The sequence below is a fragment of the Sinohyriopsis cumingii genome, chromosome 1 (genome assembly GCF_028554795.1).
Source record: "Sinohyriopsis cumingii isolate HCF-2022 chromosome 1, ASM2855479v2, whole genome shotgun sequence".
NCBI lineage: Eukaryota > Metazoa > Mollusca > Bivalvia > Unionida > Unionidae > Sinohyriopsis > Sinohyriopsis cumingii.
In genome coordinates, this window is record NC_142961.1 from 169053516 (window position 1) to 169068308 (window position 14793).

A 14793-nucleotide genomic window follows, 5' to 3' on the forward strand; every position below is an offset into this window, starting at 1 on the left:
AGTTGGAATATATCAGATTAGTCAAGTTCCTAGACCTTTTTTCTGTTGACAATTCATAGTGATGAAGGTTAGATAAATTTCCAATAATATTGGCCATTTTAATCAGCAGAAGTGAAAAAAAAATCTTTTTTGCAGGATAAGATTAACAAATTTATGGAAGATATTTTGATGATAAATCTGAATAAATTAAAAGACCATGACCATATGATAATTGTCTTCTATTATATAAGGTTTAACACAGTGTACATTCTCATTTACTGGTAGTTTATTTAGTCTTGCGCTTTCATTAAATTATGGATGGAAAAACCAAAGTATTCAATCAATTGTTTTGAACTTTAATGGGAGACAAATTTGAGGTAATATTCAACATTTTCACAAGAAGCTTCACTTACCATTAGCAGTAAACTAAGGGGAACTTTCTCGTGCAAGATAAAATTACTTGTTATGAATTATGATTAAGGAATGTTGTAGTTGTTGTTGTTGTAGGGTTTAACGCCATTTTTCAGCACAAGATAGGCTATACATGGTGGCCAGTATAATTGGTGGTGGAAAAACCCTGAAAAACCCCAGGAAGAACCACCGACCTACGAGAAGCTACTGGCAGACTTTCTCACGTACCAGTGTTAGCCGAGCCTGAGACTTGAACTCATGCAGACAGAGGTGAGATGGCAGTGATCCATAACAGCGAGCGCTTTAGACCACTCAGCCACTCAGGGCCCTGGTTACGGAATGAATTTCAGTGAACAAAAGCAACATTACTTCCATACATAATAAGTAATTCTGCCTATGTTTTTAAAATGTAATCAAGAGTGTTATACAAATTCTCATTCTAATACATTTGTTATTAGTAAAATTTGTATGCAGTAAGCTTTAATTTGATTACAGCAGTTCATTGATTCATGTGTCATTATTGTATTTTCAGGCATGAAACTGAAGCTGTTGTACGACTGAGTAAGGGTATAATGAAACTCCCAATACCAGAGAAAGGTTCAGAGCCAGCAGTTAGTATCACAGTAAGTTATATATTTCATTTTTGTTGTTTTGTTTCTTGTTTTTTAAGTTTACATAAAACATATCGTTGACGTTCAAGTAAAAAACGATGATACAAATTTTCAAGCATCTTTGTGTTTGGCAACATAAATATTCCCCTTTCTCCCTCTCTATGTCTCTCTCTCTTTGTCTCTCTCTCAAATTCTTCCTCTGTCTGTCTGTCTATATATATATATATACAGGGCTCGAATTTAACACAAATTTCTTTGTAGCCAGAAGGACTAATATAATGAGAAAATTACTAGTCCTGAAAAATCTTTACTAGTCCTGTTCACAAAACAATGTCACACAGCTTTCATGTATGTTTACCGATTCAATTTTGAAGTTCGAACAACCCGTAACAAAACTGGATGTTTTCTGTGCGTTTGTTTTTGCAAATTGCGTACACCAGTTACACCACATGACGTTCCTTTCCTCATCATAACTCAGCCATTCCCTGTCTTTTGTCCATTTCTTTTGAAATGTGCATTATGCTTTTCCCTATCATAAGAATTATTCCTCATCATTCTCATTCAACTTTTGCTTTTTTTTCCGGTAGCTGAACACCTTCTATCAAATGCCACATTTTTCCTGTCTTATAAGGAGGGAATTGTGCCTTGTTTTGAAATACGAGATGTTATAGTATAGCTGATGCGAATTATTTAAAGCAAGAAAAGGAATGGCACAGTGTCCTTTATATAAGAAAGTCAGAGCAAGAAACACATTTCAAAACACGTGTCTTTGCCCCCTCCCACAATTAAATGGCCTCTCCCTAAGAAAGACTTAACTAAAGCGGATGTTCTGCATGAACAAAGCAGTGGCTATTGTAAACACTGTTATAAAATATAAGCATCAGAAGATAGTGTTTGTTTCAGCTTGGAAAAGATGTGTTCCCATCACGAAACCATCTGACACTTGGCGCATTGTATTTAACAGCTCCAATTACGGTATCATAAGTCGTTGTATTTAACAGCTCCAATTACGATATCATAAGTCGTAAATTTGGTAATTGTTCCTAATTAATCAAACTCAGTGTATTGTTGAAATTAATAATAAGGCAGAAAATTTTCAAAACTTAGATGCCCATGCTCAGAGATTTTAATTCCCAACAAATGTACAGCATTCTGCTTGGATATATCAATGTGTATTCAACTATTTGTTCAGTCTTGTAAGGGAAAAATATAAAAACTATCATCATAGAAAAAGTAGTTGTATGGAAAGGATGTGTCAATAATGTAATCGTAATAAATTGATCTAATTCTTATAATTTTTTCGATGGAAATGTAAAATATGTAGTTTCCAGTTTGTGACTGTTGGAGCATTTGGGTGGCAAGCAAGAAATAAGAACCTTAAACAAAAAAACTTGCAAACAAAATGTCTTTGAATAGTTTTTGCCGTGTTCTTTTGTGTGGTATACCGCTTTGTAGTTTGTTACTGTCGTTGAGTGAATCGTTATCCGATTAATTAGGATCAATTACCAAACTTCCGTTGTTAATGACGGGACCATAATTTGCGCTAAGTGAAATGCACAAAATCGAAAGGATTCTTGTTATAGAAGCACACCTTTCCAAGGCAGAAATTGACTTCATCTTCGCATGTTAATATTTTATGACTGTGTTTACAATGGCCACTGCTTTGATTCTACAGAACATCTGCTAAGTCAAGTCTTTATTAGGGAATGGCGTAAACAAACACTGACTATTGATAACCAGAACTTACTAGCCCATCGGACTATTAACATTATGAAAGTTACTAGTCCGACAGGAAATCTGCTTGCCTCGGGCTAGCGGACTACCGTTAATTTTGAGCCCTGATATATATATATATATATATATATATATATATATATATATATATATATATATATATATATTTTTTTTTTTTTTTTTTCTTTCCTGGGTAACGTTAATGTTGCAAATATGAGTTTGTTTCCTCCTGAATCCAGCTCTTCTAAAAGATGAAAAATATATTGGATGTTGCTGTGTCTCTTTACCACAGTGTGACATTTACAACCCTATGCTATTTTTATGTGGAATTGAGGTTTTGCAGTCTACTGCCTTTGAACAGATTCATTGTCTGGCTCAGTAGCAGACCTGCCAACCCTTACAAGTTTGCCATAAGTCTTACTTGAATGACAGACTTAAAGAATAAAGCATGAGTTACATAAATATTGTTGTTGGCAGTAAATCTGGATACTGGACTGTCTGTTTGATTCTGATCTGTCTGGATTTCATATTAAATTCAGTGGAGTGGGTCAGGGAACCAGTCTAACTTTAAAGTAGCACCTCGGGCTCTTTAAACTGCATGTATTTTGTGATGCAAAGCTTATGCATAAGCATATGCATGATCAAACTGTTTCTTATTGTCTAAAAATGGCATCCAGCAAGTGACATATTTTCTTGACACAAAGGGTCAATAAACCTCATAAAAAGTTTTTATAGTACGGAAAAATAAAAAGGAATAGTCAGATTCTTGTGGAAAAAGCAGGAAGGGCAGTAATTATGTTTAGTGGGTATTTTGTGTGGATATGTCTCCTGATGGGAAAGATGATTGCCAAAACCAGAAATTTAAATGTTTTAAGGATTACGTCAGGTTGAGAAACAGCAAGAAGCCATTGAGTTCAGTTGGGTTTGGAACTGCAGGTTTTGAAACTGTACCAGAGGTGATTTTAATGGTCCAAGTATACTTTATAAACTTTTTAGTTGAATACAATGTTTACCATTGCTGCATCTTGAATCACACTTACAGACTTTCAAATGCATGTTTTCCAGCTTGATGATACCAGTACACCACTCCCTCAATAACTCGCACCCTGATAACTCTTGAACCCACTTATAACGTGGGGTCAGGTGTGGATCCCATTTTTAAACCAGATAATACCCCAAAATTGATCCCTATTTGTTGAACTTGAAGAAGATCACGATCAAAATTGGTAACGGAAACTTTGATACATTGCTCATTTTATCATTGAAAACATTATGAAATATCAAATTTTATGAAAGGTCGTACAATTTTTTTACATTTTCTTTCCAATTGACATTCCTAGTACACCACAATTAGCAATATGTAAGGAAATTTCGATCAATGAACATTTCACTTACTCTGAGTGGAGGCAGTACTTTAATAAATAAATACAAATTAAATAATTTTTTATCAATTTAAATTTGTGTTCTAGTTCTGTCTTTTAGTTCCTTTTAAGTGTAATCGTCATAAATGCAATGTATCCTCTTGTAATTAAATGTAAAATGTGTCAATCTACCGTAACAGCTATGTCCATGAGTGTTTCTCAGACAGCCTAATTAAGTGCTAACCTTGTTTAGATAACTGACTTGCTGAAGTATTTGTTGTATTGCTGCACTGAATTAAAAGCTGGGCTGCTTTGTATTATCACGTTAATTATGTCTTTTGAATCAAATAAAGGAGGTGGAATAAAAGAAATGTTAAAATGCCTGAAAATCCTAAAATCCTAAAATCTTAAAATCTAGCGGCCCCGGTCATAGTGTCATGTGAACTCACTTCATTTTATCAGTCAGGCACTGTTATAAATATTATGTATGTAACATAAACTACCTTAAATTAACCGACTCTTTCATAACTGTGATCAAAGATAACAAGGCACTTAGAGATATCCTCAAAGATGATAAGAAGTTTCATTATTACTTCCAATGAAATCAGGACATCAGTATTGTACTAATTGAACAATACAAAAATTGAGTTTCGATGTAGACAGTTGTCTCACAAAATAAATGTCGCTTGTTTTTGAAAACAAGTAATCTTGTTTGCTGGTGTATCAACAGTTAGTCTAGTTCCCTGCTTTGTGGCTCCTGATTTTGTAGGATATCATTAAACACCATTATGGGAACCAGACTCATCAAGAAAACAAAAAGCAGTGACGTAATACACATATTTTGTGTACACTTGATGGTTGTTGAAACCAGTTGGAACAATCTTCTATATGTTGAACATTTTGAAAATAAAATGTTATAAACAGAATAATGAACAACTTCATTCGAAAAAGCGCGTTATTAAAAATTATTATCAACATGATTGTAAAATGAGGATTCAGTCAATAAACAGCCCGATTCCCTAATGCCACTCCCCTCTCCCACAGTTTTCTCGATGTCAGAGTGATTTTTTTTTCAATTTGTGGAGGTCCCTCGCTAACTTGCACCTCACTTATAGTGCATTTCTATGTTTGCAGACCCCATTGTGTGCGAGTTATCAAGGGAGAGGTGTATGTCATATATTGTTCCACCTTATTGAGAACTGGTCTATACTTACAGAAAAAAATCAATTGATGTACTGAGAAGGTTGGCAGGTCTGCAGTAGATGAAGATGCAGTTATTAAATTCAGGTCAAATTTTACCCTTGTTACCATGTCTTGCATGTACAGGTTTTTCTGACTCCATGTTGGGAGTGTCCCCCAATTTTAGGCAGCCCAGTGCATGTAAGTTCTAACACATCTCAGAGCATGGCCATTGGGTCTGTAAGTCTGGGACAATGGCTTTTGAGCCTGTAAGTCCAGGTGCATAGGATTTTTTTTGCTGGCTCCATTTGGTCAATCTTTCAATATGAGTTTGTCATCCTCAGCCATCCAGGCCATCCAGCTAGCCAAACCACCCCAGTTTGGGGTTGTTATTGTTTGATGCATGCCAAACCAGAACAGGGTGATATGCACAGTGATTGTGTCATTAATCCTACAAGACAGCCTTACTCAGATCCAGCCATGGAGTGGATGAGTTCAGTTTCAAGGCTGCTTTAGTTGAAGTAATAATATATGGGGTGTTGTTGGCTTCAAAATGTCCTCTTCCCCCTCCTGCCCCACACAGCTATAAAGTCAAAGAACCGGTAGATATCGACAAGGAGCAAGAGACTCTGCCGTTCTGTCTGTTTCTGCAGTTAGCTGAAATTAATGACTGTCCTAACAAGGAAAAATTTGTGATCTGTGGGATGCAAAGGCAAGTTTCTCTTCCTCCAAGTGTCCTACTCTAGATGTTGACCAGCCAACCATACATGGCCTGCCAGTGGGCACCTCATTCCTGCAATTCCAGTCTCACTGGATCATCCATTTTTCCTCAATACCATGGGTGAAATTTCTCCATCATATGATCAAAATTCCGTCTAAATGTCTCCACAGGCCATTGTTCCAAATTGTTCAAATCTGTCTGTTTAGGGTGGGTAGGTGGTTAATGTGGTTGGAAAGAATTTAGTATGAGATAAAATCAATGCTTAGGGATACTAAATTTTAAACTTATGATTTACTGTTGAGAGAGCAAACAGAAGTTTTCATGCAGGATTCAGTTCACTCTGGGCTCTTCAGATATATTCTGCTGAATCATTAATTCATACTTCACTCCATAATTCAGTTCCCTCTATGGAAACCTGAATAACTCAGTCGTTATATTTCACTGCTACTTTTTTCCTACATTTGCTTTATAGGAATGATAGTGGATAGAGGCCACTGTACTGAATGAGTAAGACACCCGGACCAGTTCTATACCACCGCGTATATCATTATACTGTTGTTTTCTCTATGCCCGCCTCCTTTGCTTCATGGAAAGATTTTTTTTTTTTTTAAAGCAGTTTGTTGCATTATCTTGGCTTGGTAGTCATTGGTCAGGATGATTGGAATTTTGCCCCAGGTAAATTTGCAGACAATTCAGTACAGTTACAAATGCATAAATAACTAACAGAACAGCACATTCCTTTTATTTAAAATTTCAAAGCATCACTGACTACTTCTCCCCACTGCTGGTCCTGTGTGGATGAAAATTCATTGGCTATTTCAGAAGCTTTATACAATGTATATATTCCAACCAACTTTCTTGGTGAGAATCTCTGGATGCAGAGTCACTTAGAGAAGACTGAAAGAAATAACCAGTTTTATCCCAACATATTTGTACTGAATAACAAACAAAACATCAAGTACTGTAATTTTATCAATATTTAATTTACATGACAAAACTTAAGAATATCTGATCATATTTGTTGATTTACCCATTGTGGGTACATGTTTCTTTTTATACTTACTGTTAGTGTTAGTGTATTTCTAGATCTGTTTACCCCTATGGAGATTCTCTGTATTTTTTTATGGATAAAGCCCGAAAATACAGATCATTTAGGCAAGACTATGGAAAATGGCAGCAAAAACATTACACCTTAACATTTTGTTCCACTTCTAAATTTTCTTTTCATTTAAAAAAATTAATTGATCAGTGTCAAAGAAGTGCTTATTCACTGTCTCCTATGCAAACTGGTCAACTGTCTGCAGGCATCGAAGGGAGAAACTGGCAGATGTTTTTGAAAATGACAGACAAGTGTTTTTTTAAAAAGAAAATTGGCAGAAGTTGAAAATCAAATGCTAAATCATAAGTTTCTAAACGCCTACCAAGAGTGGGCCACAATAAAAGTCACAAGTCTCAGCCCTCATTCTGCAAAGCACAGTGTCCGACAGTGAGGGAATGCATATTATCTGTGCTAAAGTGATGATAAGTCAACTTTTGGCTAAGTTAAAAGTGCCATTGTAAACAGCTGATTCATTAAACTGGGATTTTAAGAAAATGTTTCCAGACAGCAAATTTGCAGCAGGGAAGGTAAACTATTTTTGAGAATATAGTTAGAAAAAGGTAGAGTGATACAGATTTTAGGAAAACGTGCTTCTTCTCTTGGTAAAAGAAACAGATAATTTTGTATTTTGTTATTGTCATTAAAGACAGTAAATGTAAATGTATTTCTGGATGAAGCATTTAATTGTTGAACTGTTAGCTTTATATCTATACTAATGACAGATGTTGAAAACTATGGACAGACTGCTTTATGACTAGTGATAGAACCATGAAGGGTCAACAGATCTGCATTTCTGAAATACATGTACATGTACCATTTATCAGCAGCAATTATCTAGTTCGTTGTCTGATTAATTGTATATTGAGATTTTTTTCCTAATATTTACAAGGAGAAATTTATGTATTAATGATTCAATGGATATATGCATCATATTAAAGAATCAGAAATTTTGATTGTTTAATTAAAATTTTCATGCCAAAATATGGTGTAAGAATTAACTTCTTTTTAAGTTTCAGGGGGGCTTCCCCCCACAGGGTTTTCCCCTGGACCCACATGGTGGCCTAGACGGCCCCCTTGACCCCAGGACAACTTTTCAGTATTGTGGTTTTTCCCAACTTTCACCTGTGCAGTATGAATTTGTGATCCAGACCCTTTCAAAAAGGGCATTGGAGTTCATTTATCTAATGTCCACTTGGCCCTTTCCCCATTTTATAGATGTACTGTCAGATTGGGAGAAGGATGTTTTTTCTACAACAGGAGATGCAGTTACTTATTGACCAATGGGCAGTGGAGATTGTGTATGAACAATGATCTTTGAGGTTTTATTCTAGGTTTTTTCTTATCCAGATGGCAAAGTGCAAGTTGTGACTGATTATTGACCTGAATCACCTCTACCAATACATTATGCCACTGAATTTCAGAGATGGTAAGATGAAGACATCTTCATCACAAAGGATGATATGCCATCAGCCTCGATCTGACAGATGCATATTTTCATGTCCCTATCCACCATGCATCATGGAAATTTATGCTTTGCTTAGAGTTATCAGTTTCAATTGACTTGATTCACATCCTCGAAAAACATGGTGAGTTCAGTTCTCCTTAAAGGGAGAAACAATTACCTATCACTTTTGAATCATCTAGGTTTTCCAACTCAGCATTTTGTTCATCTGGATATTGCATTCTTTCCCTACCGCAGTCTAGTATGGTTCCCTTGCATCTGAATAGTCTAGGTCATCAAATGTTTCAAGTCTGTTTGCAACAGGACATGGATTTCAGCAAGAGAGTTCTTGCAACTCCTCAGATTATCCAATGTGGCAGCAGACTTGATCCTGCCCTGCTGTCTTTTTATGCACCATCACAGATGATCTTGCTGGTCAAATCGACCCCATTTCAAGTTCCATAAATGAAAAAGTCATGATGACACAGGGTATGATCATTTTTGCATCAGTGGTGCAACCCAGGTTGGCTCATGACAGGAATTCTGGAGAAACCCCAAGTGGAAATGACAGTATGCACCAAGACCAGTACATCAGTGTCTTTAAGTTCTGGAAGAATCGAATCTCAAGGAAAATTGTCCTAATTATGCCAGACAGGTCAATAGTGGTGATCTACCTCCTCAGACAGGTCACCAGACATGTGCATTCTGATTTAGCAATTTCTACATTGGTACAACCAACTCTATGTCAAGGTACAAATCAGACACATTCCCAGCAGACTCAATGTCCTTCCTGACACACTATCTAGAAAGGGTCAAATCAGAATGGTCTCTCTATCAATCAGTCTTTCTTTGGATTTGTGCACTTTAGGGGTGTCCATTGATTGATCGTTTGATACGAGGTGGAATCACAAGTTACCCGCCAGTTCCAGATCCAGAAGCTTGTGCCATGGACACACTGTCAATCAGTTTGCTGGAGTTGTGGGCCTTTGTCTACCCTCCCATGGTTTTGATACTAAAATAATCAAGAAGTTATAGGGTCAGAACTGCAAGATATTCCTTCTCAGATGTGACAAAGCCTGGGTCACTGATTTACTTGATCAAGTGAATGCTATGCCCAGGAAGATTTCAGCCAACCAGAAATTTCTCCAACAACCCCTACCAGACCATCTTCATGCTTGGCTCTTGTCCAGACAGCCTTGTGGGAGAATTTAAATCTTCAGTTCGTGGGGAGGATCTTGTGAGTAAGAATTTCCTCCACTCAGAAGGCTTATGTGGGAAAGTGGTGTAATTTCAGGGAACGGTGCAAAGTCAATAAAATCATGCCTTTGAGTGCCTCTGTTCTTCTGGTTCTATGAGTAGAAACAGTTTGCCCCAATTACCGTCAAAGGCTACTGTTCAATGATATCGAACATATTCTGGCTTTATGGCGGACACATTATCAGTCATGATAAAGATCTTCAAACATTCTAGCCAGTTTTGATCTGAATCAACCAAATCCCAGATCTCGGTTTTAACCTGGCTCAGTTCAGAAAAATTCGGACCTTTAGCCCACACATGCTGAAGCTGTTATCCTACAAAACATGTTTCCTGATAGCATTGGCTGCAGGGTGATCGAGTTACATGCCTTTTCCATTGACGATAACTGTCTTCATTTCAGATTAGATGGTTTGATGGCTTTATAATCAAAAATAGGTTACCATCGCTCAGCAGTCAGAGAATTAACATAATGCTCCCTCTCTTCCATAGACACGTTCAAGACCAGCAGCCATGCAAGAGCCTGTTTGTGCTCTCACTTGAAGTACACAGAAGCAAGTTGTGGCACACAAGGGCCACTCTTTCTCCCACTGAAAAATGGGAAGCAGGATAACACCCTCAGACCCTCTCTTCACTGCAGAAGTGGGTCATACTGGCATCAGCATACTCTGAGTTTCAAAAGATAAGAGTTGCCTCATGAATATTTCAGCTTTTGAAATTTGCGTGATATCATTGAGCTTCATGTTCAAATGTAACATTTCAATCTGAGACATAATAGAAGCTGTTGATTGGCATACAGAGTCAACCTTCTCCAGTTTTTATCTCTGAGATTTAGCCTCACAGAGACAAATGACCACTGGACCCAATTAAAACTTGACACAGCTTATAAGCCTCTGGGTATACCTGTGAAATTTTGATAAGAAGATTTCAGTTATCATCTTAACTAGATATAGGGACCACAGATCATGTGTTGCCTGTCAGATTAGGAGAATGGGTTATGTTTATCTGGGGAATCCAGCCATTATTCCCTAGAAGGATATACAAGGTATAGTTCAGTTCTTAGCAGTCCCTCTTCCTATTACCTATTCTCTCCTATAGTTAATGTGATGAGGGAATATATTTAAAGGAGAAACCAATTTTTTTTTTAAATTTCAGAGAATACTTACCTGACCACATTACTGAAAAACACTCCCAACCATTTTGCCATGTGAACGTTCTCATTGCATATCGCTTAGCTTAAAAACTAGCGACACTTGGAGGTGGCAAGGCAAGGTAATGGGCAAGAGTTATTGCCCTTGGTCTATCAGTGACAGAAAATATGAATTTTCATCTTTTTAATAGGGATGGATTCTGGCAAGCTTATATACCAAGCAATAATGTGATTGGCTAAGTACATGTATTCTTAGATAAAAATAATTTACTTAAAATTTTGCTTTTTATACATATACATGAATGCCCACCTTGAGTTTTAAGTTTTTGCTCAACAACCAAACTTTTAATGTCTTCACAAAAGTGCTTCCCATTGACAGTCTCAAGTTAAAATGGAGCACATTCTTGTACTGACTTCCAATCTGTGAGACAGAATTTTTATATATATATCAATTCATTGTAGAAACTTTCTGGTAATATACAACCAGACAAAATCTTGTACTTTCAAAGTGAATATGGTTTCTGGAGTGCATGTAAACTTTATTTGGAAGGATTGATCCTCACTATATAACTATAACTGTACTGATGTGCCAGTACCCATCCCAGACACACAGACACAGTATTTTACTGGCATCAGAGCTGAAAAGCCCTGTTACAAAAAGGTGCAAAATTTAGTTTTGACAGGTATATTATTTCTGTATACACATTATTTATTACTAATTGGTCAGGTTGTACAGTGAATGAATCTATTTCTACTCATTGTACTTGTTTAAGATGTGTTAATGTGAGTATACATGTAGTGTTTTGCATCACTGCTTCTGATAAGATTTTATATCACAGTATTGCAAAAATGTCTTTTCATAAATGCATTTCAGAGGATGTCTGGCACATTACCAGTTCGAAGTTCTGTTGAGAAATCGAGAGACAGCACATCATCCACTCCATCCTCACCAGGTTCAGCAGACTCTGAGGTAGTTTTATCAGTTCCTTTATGGATTAAATGTACTTTTTGTGGGCGATTGAACATTTGTATTAGTAAAAATATAAATCTGTTCAGTGCAATGAACATTATTGTTTTGGTAGCAAGTAGAATGTGTCAAGTTTATGATGCACTAATCCTCCAGGGTTATTGCCAGTTCCCCATGAAGGTTTGTGACCATCATTATGACTGTCAAAGAACAAGTCAGCACTTGCACTTCTTTGCCACAAAATAAGGTTTTTATTATTAGCTCCATTGACTATAGACCAGAAGAGCGCATGTGATTGCCTGTGTCCATCATCCATTCATTAATGGTCATATCAACATTTTGTTTTCACTAAAAGACAGCTTTTGATGTCTGTTTTTCCCCAAATGAAAATGATGATGATTTTTTTTAACATCCAATATGACCACCTCAGTGATCATCCACCTCATTGATCATCTTGAAAATCTGATCACTGCATATCCAGAGATTGTCATGTCAATATTGGGTTTTTGTTAAAAGTCTTATTATGATGTCTAGTTGGTCTTAAATGAAACTGATGCCCATCTGACATCCAAAATGACCACTTCAGTGGCCATCTTGAAAATGTAGTAGCGTCACCTAATGAATGGCTGGTCATATTGACATTTGGTTTCAGTTAAAGAATTCTTATATGGTCTAGTTAGTATTCAATACAAATGGTGCCTGTCAGACTTCCAACATGGCACCACTTCTCCTTCTTATACATTCCCTGATCATAGGGATATTAGTCTGTTACCTCCAGAATCCAGCCTTACTAAAATGATGAAATTCGTCTTTTCTGTCTATATCATGTAGACAAAGGGCAATAACTCTTGTAATAATAATAATGAGGACTTTGTTTAGTGCCTAATCTTTAGAAGCTCTAAGTGCTTTACAACATTAAACAACACCTATAAGATAAAAAACATATAATAATATTATTACAAAAACAAACACCATGAAATTAGAAAAACATTAAAAAATAATAAACATGCTGAGAATATTTCAGGTAGGAAACATAATTAGGTCTTTAAGTTTGTTCTTGCAGTCGAAATAAGTGAGATTTGAGAGCCCTCTTGAATGTGATCACTGTGTCTTTGTGTCTAAGTTCAGTGGGCAATTCATTCCACGTTGCCGTGCCCTGGTATGCAAAAGAACGTTGTCCATATGACTTTGTTTTCATAGTGAGAATAATGAGTATACGATTGTCAGAAGAAGAGCATAAGTATCTTGCTGATGTGTACACATGGGTGAGGTCGGATAGGAGCGAATGGAGCTGATGCATCTCAGCTCAGTATATGCAGCCTTGCATGTGTTCATGACATGTTGATGCAGTGTGAGAGTACAGTCCATAGTAACACCTAGGTTTCATACTGACTGTGTGAATTTAATGTTGGTGTTGCTGATATTTATTGTTTGAGGTAAAGGATGTGAATGAGAAAGTCTTTGTGTTATAATCAGAATGGCCTCAGTTATCATCATTCATCTGCAGCTTGTTACATGTCATCCATGATTTCATATCAGAAATGCACTTCTCTTCACCTTGGATGGAAGCATCAACTTAAGTTGGGTGGCTAGATTTGTATATTTGGGTGTCATCAGCGTGCAATTGGTGAGACACTGGATGATGATCTATGACACTTGAGAGCGGCTGAGTATATAGAATGAAGAGAACAGGTCCAAGAACAAACCCCTGTGGAACACCACAACATAGATTAACTGGGCTGGAGTGTATTCCATTTGCAGATACAATTTGTGTCCTGTTGACCAAGTAGGACATGAACCACAGTAAGGCTGTATCATGAATGCCAAATACATGCTGGAGATGGTGAAGTAATATGTCATGGTCTATTGTGTCAAATGCTGCAGACAAATCAAGTCGGGTGAGGACTAATCTTTCCGCTATCCAAAGCAGAGAGAATGTCATTAACTACTTTTAGAAGAGTGGTTTCAGTAAATGATTGACCTCTTTGTGACGAGGTGGAATCACAAGTCAACCACATTTGTCTCCAGTTCCAGAGCCAAAAGCTTGGGCCGTGGATGTACTGTCAAATCATTTGGGAGGGTTTGTGGTCATTTGCCTCCCCTCCCAGAGTGCTGATACCAAAAATAATCCAGAAATTAGAGAGTCAGAATGGCAAGATAATTCTGATTTCCCCTCTCAGATGGGACAAGTCCTAGGTCACTGGTCTACTTGTTCTTGCAGTAGATCTGCCCAAGAAGATTGTGGCCAACCCGAATCTTATCCAGCAACCACAGTTATAGGTGGTCCTTCCCTGCCCAGTCTGTCCACTTCTGTTACAGGCATGGCTGTTATCAGGACAGCTTTGGAAGACAAACAATTCAGACCTTCAGTTGTTTATAGAATCTCAAGAGCAAGAAGGCTTCTCCATTCTGAAGGATTATGAGGGAAGGTGACTTGTTTTCAGGGACTGGTGCCATACCAGCAACATTGTCCCTCTGCATGCCTCAATCCCTCAACTGGCTAACTTTTTTCTCTAGCTCTTTGAGGAGAAACTTTTGGCCCCAATCTCTTTCATAGGCTACCACCCCATGATATTGAACAAAGTCAGGCATCATTGCAGACATGATTTTGGGCATGATAGAAGCCTATAAAATCTTATAGCCTGTTTTAGTTTCAATCAACCAAACATCCTTCTCACTGTTTCCAAATGAAACCAATCCTGGGTTTTAACATGGCGCGATTTAAATCCATTTGTACCTCTAGCCCATACTTTGCTAAAGTCACTATCATACAAGTCATGTTTCCTGATTGCTTTAGCTTCCTCGTGCAGGGTAAGCGAGCCCCATTATCTTTATGTCGACCCAAACATTCTTTAGTTCAGATAGGAGGGTTTGGTGGTTCTCATG

General features: G+C 37.1%; 1 protein-coding gene across 6 annotated transcripts in view; it reads left to right on the plus strand.

Annotated features, from left to right (window-relative positions):
• The window catches only part of LOC149808356 (EH domain-binding protein 1-like), a 205686-nt gene that overhangs the window by 73806 nt on the left and 117087 nt on the right, over positions 1-14793 (plus strand). For all 6 annotated transcript variants that reach the window (XM_089976051.1, XM_089976077.1, XM_089976070.1 and 3 more), the window contains exons 12-13: positions 923-1013; positions 11815-11910. In XM_089976051.1, coding sequence (XP_089832177.1) covers positions 923-1013; positions 11815-11910 — 187 coding nt within the window. The remainder of the gene's footprint in view (positions 1-922; positions 1014-11814; positions 11911-14793) is intronic.